Source organism: Gaeumannomyces tritici (assembly GCF_000145635.1).
Source record: "Gaeumannomyces tritici R3-111a-1 unplaced genomic scaffold supercont2.1, whole genome shotgun sequence".
Taxonomy (NCBI): Eukaryota; Fungi; Ascomycota; class Sordariomycetes; order Magnaporthales; family Magnaporthaceae; genus Gaeumannomyces; species Gaeumannomyces tritici.
The window spans coordinates 3,580,713-3,593,958 of record NW_008804545.1 but is presented as its reverse complement, the minus strand read 5'-3'; the positions used below and the strand labels follow the sequence as shown (position 1 = coordinate 3,593,958).

The window sequence follows — 13,246 nt, the reverse complement described above, 5'->3', positions numbered from 1 at the left end:
CAAGCCAGAACTCCAACTATTTTATATCTCGTACTTCCCGCAACCAGCTGCTGCTTATCGTTTGCATCCTCCTCGCTAGCTGCCCATAAATAGCTGTTCAAAACCCTGCATAAAGCAAAAAAAAAGCAATAAAAAAGGGGCTAAAAAAATTACTAACTTATATTATTGCCTTAATAAGCTTGTATGCTTTTTAACCCAAACTTAAAAAAATGGTATACAAAAAATAAAAAAAAATTTGCTGAAAATAAAAAAAGGTTGCATAAATAAATAAAAAAAGTGGATAATACAAGCGTTACAAGCCGAAAGTAACGGAATTTTTAACCACAAGCAAATTTTCCGCAAATTTCCTTTCAAACGTTTTAACAAATAAAAAAAAGTAGCTTTAATTTTCGTTTAAACTAAGTAAAGGAAATACAACGTTATTAAGCTTTAAATTGTAAATGTATATTTTTTTCCATTTATTTGGTAAAACAGGCTCAAGCGTTTCCTTTACCTATACGTAAAACTTAAAATGGTAATTTGCAACGTATTTGGGGAAAGTTTAAAAGCAGCAAATTTAAATTTGTTTTTGGAATTTTCCCTTTTTTTATTAATCCGTTCGAAAACGGGGGTATCGACGGCTAATTTAAAGCAACGGTCCCTTTTATTTTTTTTAACTTTAAATTCGTTTCCGGCTTAAGCGTAAAAGGCTGCTAAATTTTTTTTTAAAATTTTTCGCGTATCGTTGTAAGCGAAACCTGCCTTTTTAAAAATAATAAGCTGCTGCTTAAAATCCAAAAAGCTTATGTCCAACGGGAAATGCTTATTTTCCAAAAGCGTATGCAAAAGCTTATATCCAATTATAACCTGGGAAAAAAAGGTTCCGAAAAACGGTATGTACCAATAATTAAGGTTTAGTATAATGTTCGAAAGGATAAAATGCCAGCCCAAACACTTTTTTTTGGATTTAAAATGCCCCCATTGTCGGATCATATTCCGGCGCATGCAATAAAAGAAAAGATTCACTTGTTTTGGGCCAAAGGAGGATATAATTATAAGGCTTGGGCCCTTGTAAGCCCCGTGGCTTGGGCACGGCCCCTTAACCCTTGTATATAAACCCTACCTCTGGCACCCCTTCGGCGCCAGAGGTTCTTCTTCCTTATGCTCAACACAAGAGTGCACAATAATAAGACTTTTCCCCAAATCATAAAGATCTTTGTTCACCCTCTACAGGAAATTTCCGAGCCGTTCAACAAGAGTACCAGACTCTTACCAACACCCATTTTATTAATTGCTGCTTTACAAATTGCACCGTCCTTTTGGCTTATTCCACGCTTTAAAAATGCGTAACGGGGGCGAAAAACATTTGTATGCCGTAATGCTGCATAAGCTAATAAAGTCCGGCATTTTTAAAATGTAAGCCGTTGTTACAGTAAATGGAATTAAGCCACTTTATAATCGAAAACCATTGCTTTAGCCACGTTTAAGTTATAACGTGCCCATCCGCTTTTTTGCAAGCAATTAATGTGGTAAATTTGCTAAAGTAATCGACGGCTATAAAAATGTACCGAAAACCGTTAATAGCCGGAGGGTTTATAAAGTTTATAAAATTTATTTTAACCATTTTAAAAGGGTTAAAAACCGTGGATTTTTTATAATGTAATCGAAATGCGCGGGGATCGCACCGTTAACAAGCTAGGCATTTCCAGCACGTCCTTGCAATATTAACCGAACAAATTAGCCATTAATATTTCCCCCGGAAATTATTCGCTATAATGGTTTTAAAAAAGTGTTTACAAAAGTGTCAGGGGTTAATCGGTGCAAAGGCGGGTAGTTACCGGGTTACGGGCCGGATGCGGTGTTTCCTTTGTTAAGCCTCCGTAAATCTCTTACCAAAGGTGCTATTTCCAACAAAAATTGTTTTTTTTTTGACTTCCCCTTTTTTCGTGCCCTTTCGGGCACGCGGGGTTGGTTTTTTAAGTCCTTCGCGCTCCAAGCGCTTTCGTACAATTTAAACTTTACCCTATCTTTTAGCTTTGCCATTATGCTTTGGCCGCAATACCGGTAATTCGCCGGCATGTCCCCGAAAGGGTCCGTGCCCGGCTGGCTGCCAGCGCCCCCTCTTTCCTTTTTTGCCGGGCGGTTTCGCTTGTGCATTTGACGCTTCCCGCTTTTTGCCGGGCGGTTTTGCCCGTGTTTTTAACAAAAAGTTATGGGCTTATTTTAGGATTTTATCCATTTAAACCGCGGTAATGCATTTGGCGAAACTTTCGTTGGTTTCGAATTTATAAAAAACTTTATTAAAAATGCAAAATTTAAAAAAGCGCATAATCGCCAAGCGTTATTAATATTTAAGGAAATTTTTAAAGGCTTAAATTTTTGTTGTAAAAAATAAGATAACGTTTTGGTACCAAAGCTTAAATTTTAATGCCATGTTTAAAAATGCCGTATTTAAAAGAACCGCTTTATTTTTTAAAAAGTTTTAAGCTAATATAATTAAGCAAATAAGCTAATAAAGAAAACTTTAAAGGAAAAATATAATGGGCGCTTTCGCCCCCGTTGTTATTGTAAAAGCAACTTTTTATTGTTGCTTTACATCCAAATCGTGCCGGATTTAAATGGGGGTATTTTGGAACTTGTAATAAAACCGAAAAAAACTATCGGCAATGCAAATAACTAATACATTATTGGGCTTATGCTTTAGCTTAATATTAAATTTAATAAGCTTTTCAATCCAAAGCTCCAATTTAACGTAAATTTTAGTTACATATAACATTAATTGCACAATCGAAAAGTAATTTGTATAAACCATAATGGGAAACCGTAAACCGAAAGCAATCCATTTTAGCTTAATAAGGGTTTAAATAATAGCAAATGTTTTTAGCTTGGGAATAAAATACCGCCTTTCCGCTTTTAAAAGCAAAAAGTTAAAAAACCCGCATATTTTAATGTTTTTGGTTATTTTTTTTGTAAATTTAATTTTTAAAAAATGTAAAAGTTAAAAGTATATACCGCCGAATCCGTTAGGGCAAACGTTTGTTGCAAAATGGATTTGCTAAAAGTAATCGATATAAAATGTGCCGTTTTTAATTACCGCGTTGTATAATTTAATAAAAGCTTTAAATTAATTTTAAATTTAAATAAAATGCGGCTTTTCCTTTTAAACCTTTTTTGCGTTTGGTTTTTTTAAAAAAATAAAAGTTTTTTTTTAAAATCCAAATGCTTTTTTAATAATAGCAACGAAAAACGCGCGTTTTAAAATGTATATGCGCAAAAAAAGCGTAATGCTAATTATATTTTCCATTTTTACTTATAACGTAAAAAAGTTTAATATATATATATATATATATTTATACTCTGTTTTGTTTATAAGAAAGACCTTAGTGTTACTGCTAAGTATTGCGTGGGGGAAACCCTTGGGTTTGGCCTAAAAAGGAAAACCCTGCGCTTACGAACCGGTGCCGGGTCGGTATTAAACCGCCGGCTCCGTTTACTATGGTTCGCTCGATTGCTAATAAGTACTTCGGCAAAAAAGCGTCCTTATACCCCCGGCCAAAAAGGTATAATGGTAAAGTAAAGGTAAAGGTTAATATATGGAAAAATTATAAAGAAAACGTATAAAAAATGTAGTTTTAAAAAAGCGCCATTACTTTGGGGTGGCTTTAGCGATTGCCGTTAGTAAGCAAAAGCTTGGCTAGCCGGGTGGTTATTGCGTAAAGCTAACGCTTTGCGCTTTCCGGCCCCGCGTTATACTTCCGGGTGCGGTTCGTATCCGGTATGGTATAATTTATCCTTTATCGTTATTTTTTTTATGTAATTAAGTATTGGTAATTATTTTTATTAACGTTTTCGTGCGTATTTTTATTGGCCCGGTGCTTGGTTGCTTTCGTTAAAGTAACGGTGCTTTTTGTATTTGCCATTCGGGTATTTGTAGCTTTGTTAAGGGTAAATAATTATGTTTGGAAAGTAATTATGCTTTTTTTCGCCGGCGTAATGGCTTTAAGCGGGTTCGGGAAAGTTGCTTTTTCGCCGGTGCTTTCCTTTTGCTTTGCTTATTTTTTTCCTTTTTTTTTTTTTTTCCTTTTCCCCCTTTTTTTTACCTTTTTTTTATTTTTTTTTTTTTAATGCAATGCTTTTTCCTTTTTAACCGTTACCTTTTTATTGCATTGTTTCCGGTTAATTTTTATCGTTTTAATTTTTTTTAACGCGCTTTTTATTTCCGGCGCTTAATTGCACTTTCCTTTTTTTCGTTTCCGGTTATTTCCAATTTTACTTTTAATTTTAATTGGTTGCAATGCTAATTAACGGTTTTTTCCAAAAAAAAAGCACGGCTAAAATTAATTTTGCTAAACGCGTTAATTGCGGCGGTAACGGCGTTTGTAATAATGGTTAAACGGTAATTGTTATTTTTTTTTTTCCGATCCCATTGCTTTTAACGTTTTTTTTGCTTAGCCCGTTCCCCGTACTCCCCCGGTAAAGTGCCCGATAATAATAACGGTTTTTTTAGCGCTAGCAATAACGATAACGGCAACGCGCGGGTTAACGCTAATTATATAATTCGTTTTTTTTTATTTTTTACCGCCAAATTATTTTTGTTTTTTGTTTTAATTCGATTTTTTCGTTTAGCAATATAAATTTTTAACCCGTAAAGTAATAAACGCTTTAACGGAAATTTTCGAAAGCACTTTGTTTTATTATCGAATAACGTAAATGTTTTTTTCGTTTTTTTTTATTTGCGCTTTGGTTAATTATTTAATTTTGCGCGTAACATTTGCGTAAATTGCATTAATTATTTGCTTAATGGTTTGGGTAAAAAGCAAAGCGGGAAAAAGCGGTTTGGCAAAATTGCGGTTTGTTATTTTAAAATTAATTCGTTTTTTTATGGTTTTGGGTAATTTTTTTATTTATTAATTTATTAATTTTTCCAAATACGAACGCATTATTTTATTGTTTTTGTGCTAATTAAAATATTTGGTATAATACGGTAAATCGTTTTTTCCTTTTTTTTCCGTTATTTGGCCGGGTTGCTAACGTATTTTTTTTTAATTTTACCCCGTTATTATTAAAAAAGCTCGTGCTGCGGCCGTGCTTTTTGCTAAATATTACCAATTGCTTTTTAAAATTAAAAATATGCGCGATTTCGGGTTAAGTAATTGCTGCAAATATTTGGTAAATTATTTTAATTTTATCGGTTTTTTGTGCTTTATCGGTTTGTTAACGGTATAATGCGATGCTAAATGGCTTATAACGCATTGGTTATTAAGGTTTATACGTTTTAACGTACTAACAAAAACGGGCTTAACAAATTCGAAATGCTTACCGGTATTGGTTTTACCCTTAACCGTTTCCGAATGCTTTCTTTTTTTAACGCTAAGGTTTTTATAAGTGCCGGTATTGCTGGTTTGGAATTTGTACGGTTCTTTTCCGGCAATATAATATCGGTGCTTTAAGCTTTTGCTTTTTACGTTTCGAAAGCTTTTAACGCTTTATTGCATTCTAACGATGTTGCAAAGGTTGCTAACGATTTAAAGGTTAAAAAATTCGCTTTTGCGCAAGCTTAGCAATTAGTAAATGCCGGTCTTTTTTTGGTAATAATATTATTTTCGTTGCTTTTGCATTTTTTAATTTATATAAGCAATTAAATATAGCGGTTGTAAAGCAAGGTAATAATAAAAATAACCTGGCGTTTTTTAACCGGGTGCTGGAAATGGCGCGGGAAAAAATCCGTACGCGTTAGGATATGTAAAGCAGCAATTCGTTCCTAAATTTGCTGTTAAATGTTATTGGGTATAGTTAAGCGTATAATTGTAACTTTTTTATATTGGGTTAATGGTTAAAATAATTGTATTCGGTTATTAATTTGGCGTTGGGTTATTTATTTGGGGCGGTTCGTTCCTTTAGTATTTGTATTTTTAATTGGTTGTTTTTTTTTACCATTTTAAAATCGTTAAATTTGTTTATTTTAATTGCTAAACGTATTGTTAATAAAAAAAGGGGGGGCAAAAAGGGGCCGTTTTAATCCGTATCGATTTAAATAATAATGCTTGTTTTTTATTGCTATCGTTCGAAATATGCTTTACGGTAATTTATATTTTCCCAGCCCGAACTTATTTTCCATTTGGTATAAAAAAAGCATTTAGCAAGCAAGTAAAATGCTATTTCCCGTTGCCCGGTTTTATACGGGCAACGGGGCGTATGTACGTTAAAAACGTTTTTATTCCAAAAAAACGCTTTTAATCCCAATTTTTCCGTTTTTAATTAAATGGCTATCGCGTTTTGGGCTTTAATAAATTTTTGGTATGTTTTTAACATTAAACCGTCGAAATTGGGTTTGTTCGCGGGGGTTGCGGGCCGAAATGGGTTTGCTTTCGTTGCTATAACGCGGATTTTTTTGCATTTAGCGTTCCATTCGATTTTAAGCCATTTTTTTCCTTTTTTTTTTTGCTTTCGGTTTGTTAATTTTTGTGCTTTAGCATTAGCTTTTATCCTGGTTGCTTTTTAAGTAATTGCCGGGGCGGGGCCGGGTTTAAATCCAAAAGGTTTTAACGGGTTCCATTTTTGCGCTTACCGGTCCTTGCTTGCCAGGTTAAATGGGTATGGTACTTTTATTTTTTTACGATATTTTAGTTATTAAAAATACTATTGCACCTTATTGGTACCGGTTCGAATTACGTTTTTTATTCCAAATTGTTCCCATTTTTTTTTTGCTTTTAATACTTTTTCGTTTAAATACAAATTAATTGGGGGAATAAAACATTTAATTTCGAAATTAGCTAGCGAAATGGCTTTGTAAACCCCGGCAATGGTTTTTAAATACGCGCGTTATTTTTTTAAAAATTGTTTGGCGGCGCTTTTAAAGCGGCCCGTTGCCGGTATGGCTATATGGAAGGTTATCGCGCCGTATGCTAAAGCCGTACGGTACATTACGTTATAAAAAAGCCTTTTTTTCGCAAACGTATTGCTTTACGTTAACGAAATAAATTAAATAAATATTAGCTATTGTTTTTTTTGCTTGCTTTTTGCTTTTTTTGTATATTTTTTAAAATTAAAACGGGCGTTTAGCTAAATCCCGAAAAACCTAGCCGTTTGGTTAAAAATTACCGTTATATTGCTAAATTAAACCACGGGCAAATTTTCGTTTTTATTAAAATGGATTAATTTGGTTTTAGTATTATTAAATTTTAAACAAAAAAACGTTTTTTGCTTGCGCGCGACAACGACAACGACATACAAAAAAGTTAAAGCCATTACGAAAACCGGAAACGCTAATTTGCTTAAGGGCTAAGCGAATTCGATAATACCCCGAAGCGCCGTTGCGGCGTTAATGGAAAAGGCCATTGGCTTTAACCAATTAAAGCACGCAATACGCGACGGGAATTACCCGAACCAATAACAATTACGATAAAAACCAACCGCAAGCCCGAAAAAAACCCAATTAATTATTGCAACGATGCAATTCGCAAAAAAATACCTTTAATTGCTTAATAAAAAAAAAAAAATTACGGCCGCCGAAATTATTGCGGAATTTGTTCGATACGTTAAAACGACCAACCAAACGACCGCAATTTTAACGATTTTAGCAATTAACCCTAACGCAACCTAAACGATTTTCCAATTTTTCGAACGAATTAAAATTATATTAAAAAAAAAGGATTAAACGCAACAAGTTGCGGCCGCGAACGGAAAAGGTAAAAAACAAATTTGGGCCCAAATAACCGCAAAAGCGCAAACCGCTTCCAAAGCACCCCAAACGATAAAAACCAAAAAGGCAATAGCATTTACAATTAATAATAAATTTTTTATTGTTACCGGAAATAAAAAAATTAAAAAAATAAAACCCAAAAAAATTAAGCGGATTTGCAATAAGGAATTGGGTAAAGGCTAAATTAAAGCGGTTTATTAGTATCCGTTGGAAAACGTTCGTTTGCATTTCCGAAATGCTAGCACCCGTTAACGAGCGAAAAAAAAATGCCGGCCCGGGCCGGGAACGAACGATATAAATAAAAATATAAAAAAGGTTGCGGATAGCTACGGCAACCCCGCCGCAACGAACCGGTTACAAACGTAATACGCGCCTTTTGCGGTTTAAAATACAACCGGATAAACGGACGGCCTAAAAGTTACCAAACCAACGATAACTTTAATAATAACGGGCTTACTAGCCAATAAATTCCGACCTTTTTTTAACGATAAAAATAAAGCGGAATATTAGTTAAAGCTAATAAAAGCATTTAGCGCTAAAAACCCGCATAAAAACATCGAACGGGTTACCGTTTCGTTATAAAAAAAAAAGGTAGCAAAAAAAAAGTAACGGCGTTATTCCAAGTTGCAAATTTAAAAAGCGCAATAAATTTGCAAAAGGATTATTTCCGATGGAATAGGTTGGCATACCAATGCCAACCTTTTAATTTTAAATTAATTACGGCGTAATGCTACCGTTATTTAAATTAAAAACATAAAAGCATGCAATGCAAGCAAATTACGGCGTATGCGTGGTATGGATTAAAAAAATACAACGATAAACGGTATAAAAAAAAAAGGAAATAGCAAAAAAGTTACCGAAAAATATGTTCGGGGCATTTTGTATTTCGTACAACAAAGCTAAACACCCATTTTACTTTTTACATTGCCCGGTGCAAAAGCAAATTTAATAACGCAAAAAAAAGCCTGGTTTACAAAGCTTACCCATTACGAAATCCCAATAACTTTTACTTTAAAATCGTTGCAAACCGAATCGCCGCCGGAAGCGGGGCGGGCAAAATTCCCCCTTTTACCCCGGGAAAAAGCAGCTTTTATACGGGAGCAAAAAGGAACCAATTAAACAAAAAAAAGCAATAGCCCTTTTGCAACGATTTCTTTTTAAATACCAATAACAATTCGAAATACAACCCCGCCGACCGAAAAAACCTTTATACGTAACGAAATCGATGCAAAATTAAAATTACCTTCCTTTTAACCAATTTTACCTACAAAACGAAAAAGAAATTCCTTAAAATCGGCCGAACGATTTGTAAAAAAGCTTAAAAAATTTTATACGGTAAAACGAAAAAACGCAATTATTACGCTATTTATAAAAAACTAAAGCTTACGCATTCCAAAGCTTTTTCCCCCCCGCACCCCCCCCCGCGAACCCCCCCGACGAAACCCATTTCCCCGGCGATACCCGCGTCCCCTTTACCGCTACGGGAGGTAATAAAAAAGGCCAGCCAAAAAAGCCTTACCCTTTTCCAATTATTTAATAACATACAATCCTTTAGCACTTAGTTATACAAAAAGAAAGCGTTAACGTTACCGCCCCCCCCCAAAAGCAAAAAAGGACCTTTTTAACGAAAAAACCAATGCTTAAGGTTTTTAAATGGAACGTAACGAAAAAACCGGAGGTATTTAACGCATTATTGGCAAAAAAAAGCAATTTCAACGTATTGGCGATATAAAAGCTACCAAAAAATTTGAAAAGGAACGCTAAATTCCCGTTGTAAGCCGGAAAAAAGCTAATCCAATATATATACGACTTTACCCCGCAGCGATTATACGGCAACCTACCGGAATCCCCTTAAAACCGCCAAAAAAAAGGCAACGCGCTTTCCTTTTTTTTACCATTATAACTTGCTCCCCCCTTTTTCCCCATTACCAAAGCAATTATTTATATTAAATTAACGCTACGTATTTTAAATTATAAAGCAAAACCGGATTGGTACAAAGTTACGATCGGCATTTAAAACGAAAATATAACGATTTGGTCGGTTTATTCCCCGTTTTCGGAAAGCATAACCATTATAAATTAAATAATATTTATTAACGAATTTGCCGGAAAAAAACCGAAAAGCAATAATTTAATAGTAAAGGATTTTAACCTTTATTATAAAGCATAAATGTCGAAACGTTTAAAAAACGCACCGATGCACGCGGGGGCTTTTAAATTGGTTGGTTTAGCAAAATTATAAAGCATACAATTAATAATTCGCCGAAACGCGGCAACAAAGTCCGCTTTTTATTGCAAAAACATTATTATCGATTTAGCTTGGGTTACCGGAAAGTTAAGGATTTAATAACCGTTAAAATAGCGTTAAAGTAGCAACAATTATACGGGAATGGTAATTACGATTTTAAAAACCATTTCGAACCTTTACGTACCAATTTTAAAAGGTTAAAATTAGAAAAAAATCGATGGAAAATTCGCTAAATTTTTAACGAATAATAGGATTTCCTTTTTGCTACAACCATTTATTAATTTTTAAACGATTAACGAAAAAATAAACGATATTACAAAAGCAATATTGGAAATTCGCAACCTAACCGTACCGGAGCTAAAAGGAAAAGCCGGAAATTGTAGCTAATGGACGGAAATTTTTTTTTAATTATTTCGCAACAAGTACCGGGCCGAATTAACGTAAAAAGCAAATGTTAAGGGTTAATCGGTGCAAAAGCGGGTAGTTACCGGGTTACGGGCTGGATGCGGTGTTTCTTTTGTTAAATTTCCGTAAATTTCTTACCAAAAGTGCTATCGCCAACAAAAATTGTTCCTTTTTTAACCTCCTTTTTTTTCGTGCCCTTTCGGGCACCCGGGGTTAATTTTTTAAATTTTTTGCGCTTTAAGCGCTTTCGTGCAATTTAAGCTTTATTTTATTTTTTAATTTTGCTATTATGCTTTGGCCGCGATACCGGTAGCTTGCCGGCATGTCCCCGGGGGGTTCGTGCCCGGCTGGTTGCTAGCGCCCCCTTTTTCCTTTTTTGCCGGGCGGTTTCGCCCGTGCATTTAACGCTTCCCGCTTTTTGCCGGGCGGTTTTGCCCGTGCTTTTAATATATTGCCCTTTTTCGATACGGTTTATTTTAAGCCGCTTGTGCCGCGCGTGCAACCCCGTAGGTAATCGGTAGCTTATAATATCCCGCTAAACCGCTTTAATGCCCGGCAATGCTTGGGGAAACCGGTTATAAAGCTTTGTAGCATCCGGAAAAATGGGTTCGTACCGGCATATAAAAGGCTTTTTTTCCCATTCGAAGTTACGAACCCTTTTTTTTTCCTTTTTGTGCATTTAATAACCATTTTAACAATTTTAACGATTGTAACCGTAAATAATCGGTATTTAGCCGTTCCTTTTAAATACTTAAACTTAACCGGTAATTATAAATGTTATCCTTTGTACTTAATTACGTAAGGAAAATGGTGTTTTTTCGGGTGTCCGTTTCGGGTTTTTCGGTTTTAACCAGCCCGTTAGCCCTTTTTGGCGACCCCCCGGTATCCTTTTTAGCTATCGTAATTTAATTGGATTCGGATTCGGTTTCGCCGGAATTTTTAATTTTTTAAATCTTTAACGATTGCTTTACCGGTAACCTTCCGGTAAACCTTTTAAATGTTACGGGTTTATTAAGCCCTTTTGCGCTTGCAACCTTTTAAAATTCCCGCAAACGTTTTGCCGATAACCCCCCGGCGGGCTTTAACCGCTGCGGCAAAAAGATTTCCGCCGAAAAAAAGCGTAAAACGCGCAACAAATGCCGCCGCAACGCTTTCGATTTTAATAAACCTGCCCCTAAAACGAACATTGCTTCTTTTTCGTTTTATATAAATATTTGCAACGCGCTCCCGTTGCGGGAAATTATCGATTTCCAATAAAATAATAATTGGAATTTTATTTGTTTGCCCTTTTTTAAGGATAATTATACGGAACGTACGGTATTTTGTAGCCGCTATTTTAATTGTTAAGCATATTAAAACTATGCCGTTAACCCTTGTATGCCGATATGCTTTAATAATTGTACGGGGTCCTCCAAATATATTTATTGCAAAAACGTGGTTGGTAACAAAATTTGCGTTAAGCTTTTGAAATGGTTTTGGAAAATGGCCCAAAACCTTTACAAAATTTTAAATACCGTTTACAAGCAATTGCCCGAAACGATACCGGAGCTTTTCGAAAAGCTTACCAAAGCCCAATTTTGCGCCCGCAAAGCTATTTAAAAAGCCAAATCCTTTTATACCATATTGGCCGAACAATTTGCGCGTTACAAACGTTAAACCGTTATCCAAAAACGCATTTAGCGCAAAATTGCTAGCGCTGCGATATTGGAAGCTATTTAAAACATTTTTTAATAATTTTACGCTATCGCCGTTTAAACAAAAAAGTAAGCTTAAATTTTGGCTAGCATCGGTAATTCCTTTAACGAAATAAAGGCGTTTTTTAAACGTTTCGAAAAAAGTGTAGTTATTTTTTTTAATGGTATTGCCGTTAGCTTTATTACGATTGCGGCGCATTCGAATATTTAAATTTACAATCGCGCGGTTTTTCGTAAAAGTACGGCGTTCGTATTGGCGCCGGGAAGTGCTGCTTTTGGCGCCGACGATTTTAGCGGCAACAATTGTAACGCTAGCGAAAAGGACGTAATTTCCGAAAGTTTTGGTTTTTTTAAATACGGCATTTAATCGATTTTTTTTATATATTTTTTTAATTAATTATTGGTATTCCTTTTTTAAAGGGTGGTTAATTTTAAATTTTTTTCGTTAATTTGTTACAATTAAAATTATAATTTCCTTTCGTTATGCTATTTTTATAGCATTGCGAAATTCCAATATTTTTAATTATTAATTAGGTTTTAATGCTTTAATAAATAATTTTAAAATGCTTTTTTTTCGCCCCCCAATGGGTTTAAATACCGCCGATATGCATTTGCCGTTACCCGAACGTTTAAGCCCGTTCGCCGTACCATTTAAAGGTTTTTTACTTTTTTTTCGGGCAAGCAATAATATTTTTTACTATAACGTACGTTTAAAATGCGGTAATTGCTTTGGCGTATTGCGCTAAGCATGCCCTTTACGGGCTTTTCGAAATATGCTACATTTTGCATATCCTTTAAAATTTAAATGTATCGTACCATTAATTTAGGGCGTTCCCCGTACTATACCGTTTTTATTTAACTTTTTGTTTATAAAGTACGATATTTTACGGTTATTACAAACCGTTTACGGGTTTTTTTACGTTTTTTCCCGGTGGCCAGCCGGTTTAGCACGTTAAAATATTTTTTTGGGCCATTCCTTTGGCCTTTGTTATTTTTTTTTGTAATACCCCCGTCCTTTCCGGGTATTTACCCGTTAAAATTCGGTATTTTTTTTATCCTATAAATTCGCTTCCAATAAATTTGCTTTATACGTTTAAATAATTTTTTTCGTAATATCCTTTTTTGGGATTTACAAATTTTCCGATTTATTGTAACTTATTTATTTAACCAGGTATTTTCGTTTTTGCAAAGGCCTTTTGTATTTTAGCAAAGCTTTTA

At 34.7% G+C, this 13,246-nt stretch overlaps 1 protein-coding gene across 1 annotated transcript; it reads right to left on the bottom strand.

Moving 5' to 3' along the window:
- Positions 1 to 11,345: 11,345 nt before the first annotated feature.
- Positions 11,346 to 12,089, bottom strand: GGTG_01113 (hypothetical protein; the record flags this gene model as incomplete). Its single annotated transcript, XM_009218873.1, has 2 exons — positions 11,346 to 11,692; positions 11,849 to 12,089. Coding segments are annotated over 2 exons (588 nt in total), but the record flags the coding sequence as incomplete, so codon positions are not given.
- Between the last annotated feature and the right edge of the window lie 1,157 nt (positions 12,090 to 13,246).